General features: G+C 43.5%; 1 protein-coding gene across 1 annotated transcript in view; it reads left to right on the top strand.

The window, feature by feature from the left end:
• The first annotated feature begins 3613 nt into the window (after positions 1-3613).
• The window catches only part of KIF11 (kinesin family member 11), an 18552-nt gene continuing 18170 nt past the window's right edge, over positions 3614-3995 (top strand). Inside the window, exon 1 of the mRNA XM_042019007.1 lies at positions 3614-3787. Within this exon, the coding sequence (XP_041874941.1) occupies positions 3705-3787 (83 nt within the window). The 5' untranslated portion in view covers positions 3614-3704. The remainder of the gene's footprint in view (positions 3788-3995) is intronic.

Below are 3995 nucleotides of genomic sequence, written 5' to 3'. Positions count from 1 at the left end.
TGAAACTCTTAAGTACAATCTTGGTAGGCTTCTAATGGAAGCATGTCTTTTCCACATAGATAAAATTCTGGACTAAATTCAAATTGTAATTGTGTATAATAGATAATAGAGCTTTGTAGCAAATTGGCCTCGGGCTGGAAATAAAGCATAACTTATTATTGTTATTTCCACTCCAAAATAAATAGCGGCAATTTCATGACAAGACATATATGAAACAAAGATTGTCTATTGGCTCTTCCCAGTATAAAAATTCTGAATGAATAAAATTAAATTAATAAAATAATTAAGTTAAAAGATAATGAGGCCAAAGAGATATTTCCTGTTGACTTCAGTCAGTCCTGTCAAGTCTGTGTGTTTCCAATTTTCCCATTCATTGTTTCTTTTCTTGTTATGTAAAGGATGTCATCCAGCTGCATGCCTTAACTGAAAATAGGTAACTGTGTGGAAAATTACTAGTTTGACTCTGAGCTAATCACACAAATGCATACATCCCCCTATGTTACTGTTAATTTTTTAATATAAAAATATGTAAAAGTGCTACCATCTGTGTCTACGTCGGACAATGATCTGGCACACATGCCTAAAAAGAAAAGAACTCTTTTATTCTGTGTATTTTCCTGGTTAGTTGAAAGCAGTTCTGGTTTTAATCCTGTTATATGCATTGAGTCCTTAATTTTTAACAATACGGTAGTTACTTTATAGCATTATCTCTTTTCAACAGTGACGTAATTACCCTTGAACCTTGACTGAAGGAGAACCCTGTCCTCAGCTGAGAATATACCAGTACTCTGTGTGTGTAAGTCCTTGTTGTTTAACTTACTGTATGTGGACAACACAGGGTGTAGAATATTACTGGCCAACTGGTCAGGCTGTTCAAAGGCTAGAATTTGCTCTACGTTTATCTGAGGCGCAGGTGATTTCTCCTTAATTATCAATATGCAATTAATCAACAATTTTTTTACTATGTCACTGATAGTATTAAATAATATTAAACTCTCCACATGCTCAATACAGTTGATATATTGTGTAGCATTTTGGCAATCAAATCAGGTATTTCTAAGCCTTGAAGAAGTCTCACCCAATTCTGTAATTTGTATTAATTATATCTCTCCATTATTATACCTTATATAACCTTTCTTCATTCATAGGTAATCATGTTCCATGTAAACAATTTTACTGTTTTTCAGGCCTCCACACCTACAATTCCCCAGGTGATCTGATACAAGCCCTAAGAAAACAGTGTTTGTTTTGTCTGTGAATATCACTGTAATTCAATGACTTTTTGTTTGCAAGCCTTAGTTAGAAATTGTCCTTCTTCATCCATATGCAGGGTTTAACAACCTCTTCTGAAGTTGTTACATTTGCTGTTGTGTGTATTATATAATTTAGTTTTCTGTAATGTTTTTGTCTCTCTTTAAACAAAATAAAACATTTGTCACAGATGATGTACCTGTCTTCTTAAAGGTCATTCTTCCAATGACTGTTAAGACTGTGGCCTAAATATTCTTGTTTCCTTTTTCTCATACTTATTTTTATTGCTTGTGTAATGCTAGCTCCCTGTTACTCAGTTTGTGTTTATAGTGTATTAGTATCTTTAGGCTCTATCTAGTCTAAGAAAATGTACAACCTGTGCTATAAACTGACCGTGTAAAACAGACTTGCAGCCATTAAACTGTATGCTTTTTTAAGCTAACTTGATTACCAGAAATACATTTCCCACTTATCATAGCTACAGCAAAGGTAGCTATTGGCCAAATTTATAATAATTCGGTAATCAGATAAGTTCTTGTTGTTAAAATGCAGGTTTGAATGATCTCTTTTGTGCCTGTGAGAGATGTTATATTTTGAGGAAAAATACGGCTTTCATATTAGAAAAGAACAAGCAGAAATTGGAACAATTCTTGTGTTCCAGTGCTGCCTTTGTTTGTATGATCCATATGAAGGAGTATAGAGCAAAAGGTAAATATTTAGATTATTTGCATACCTGCATTTGACTTTCAGTCTAGCAGTAGCTACTACACAATTGTCAGTACAAGTATCACTTTATGCTGTTAGCCTAGATGGAATACAAAAAAGCAAGTAAGAATAAAGGTGGTCTCAATATGTTTCCCATGGATTATATTTATTTTCCTGCTTCATTAAATCTTTACTTAGCTGAAGCAAAATGTGTTATTGTGATTTTAGTGTTTACTGTTTGTTCTTTGTGCCTAATGTAAGATTGATTGGCTCTGACATTGTTCTAACTCTTCAGATAAATGGTAGAGGAGCACAGCATGATGTTGCTTCATGTCAGGAAAATTACTTCAAGCCTTACGGGTTAAGATTGATTTGCTATTAACTTTAAGAATTCACAGAGAAGTGAAGTATAATAAGATTCAAAGCAGCTAACTTTAGGGGGAAAAAAGGCTGTGGACACCTGCAAAATTATAGATGGGCAGTCTAAATTTCAGAAATTACAAAGGCCCTAGAACAACAGCAAAGCACTGTAGGCTGTAACAGGTAGGTGACAGTATAAGTCTGTAGGAGCCAGTACAGATTTAACAAAAAAAGCACATCAGACCAGTTGAATCTTCTCTAACATCTGATTCTTCTCCTCTACCCAGAAGACCTGTTATCCTGTCATAGATGTCCACTTAGCAAAGCTTTTAATAGTGCCTCAGAAGAAGGTCTCACAGGGAAGCCAGGGTGACATAGATGGGAAAGTGGTTCACATGATTAAGTTTCAAAGTAAAAGGATGGATGTGGTACACCCGTGGTGCTTTGTCCTGAGCCTTTACTTATTTTCATTCTTCCATAGGATTTTCCCACTACTCGATAAGGCAACACCAGCCTGTGAACACGTGGAAAGTTAGGTGTGGAGTTCAGACTGACGTTGATGATTTGTGCTGGAGACCTGCCTGAGTTGAAGCATGCACAAGGCACAGAGGGACCAGAGCAGAGCTCTGCAGGCATGGCCAGAAATGCACGGCTGGGGGGTAGTGTCTGCCTGGCAACCTGCGCTGAGGCACCACTGGCCGAGGGGTCAGCAGGTGCCCTGCGGGGAATGCTGAGTGCTGTGCCCCACTGTGTAAATAGAAACCTGATCCTTTTTTTAAACGGGCCAAGTAGTGTTTCCATGCCACAAGGCATTAGCAAGGTGCGCTTATTTGTCGTGATGTTTAAAGAAATCGCGAGCCACCCAGAGAGCTAGAGGGAACAGAAGAACGGAGGGCCGGAGGGCTTGACCTGTGAGAAAGGGTTATATGGATGATACGACTCTTGAAGACTGATGTCAGGCGAGGAGTTCGGCTGCCCTCAGACTCGTAGGTATCAGCGGCAGTCGCAGAGGAAGCCGGACATTGTCCTGCTGGCCCCTCCCGGTACTGGCGGCACAGACGAGCCGCACGGCAGGTACGAGTAGACGCCGGGTAGCGCATCGCGGTTCAGCGGGACCAGTAGCACAGAGGCTTGGAGAGCCGGGCCCGGCCCAAGCCACCTACCTCACGGTCCCGGCAACAGGCCCGACACGCTCAGGGCGGGGCAACGCCGCCACTCCCGCCGCGCGCCACCCCCAGGATTTGAAATCCCGTCCCGTGGTGCCCCGGGGCCGCCGCTGATTGGCCGGGCCGGGCAGTGCGCGGTTCAAAGCGGCAGTGGCGGCGGCGCGCGCGGCCGATCCGAGCTCCGGCGCCGCGGTAGCGGCTCGGTTCCGAACCCGTCCCGCCATGGCTTTCTCTGGCTCTCAGGGCGGCGGCACGACCAAGAAGGAGGAGAAGGGCAAGAACATCCAGGTGGTGGTGCGGTGCAGGTACGTGCGGCGGCTCTTCTCTGGGCGAGCGTTGGGGGCTGGTCCGTGGGGGAGGTCGCGCGTCGGTGCCTCCGGGACTCGGGCCCAGACGTTCTCTGCGCTGCGCTCCTGACAGCCCGCGTGGCCGGCGGGCCGAGGCGGCTGCTGTGCGGTATGCACCGTGCGGTATGCACCGTGCGGTATGCACCGTGCGGTATGCACCGTGCGG

This window comes from Corvus kubaryi, unplaced genomic scaffold, assembly GCF_017639235.1.
Source record: "Corvus kubaryi isolate FWS band 111438036 unplaced genomic scaffold, C.kubaryi_AGA036_p1.0 138, whole genome shotgun sequence".
NCBI lineage: Eukaryota > Metazoa > Chordata > Aves > Passeriformes > Corvidae > Corvus > Corvus kubaryi.
The sequence above is the reverse complement of the archived record's forward strand: the minus strand, read 5'-3'. Positions and strand labels throughout refer to the sequence as shown.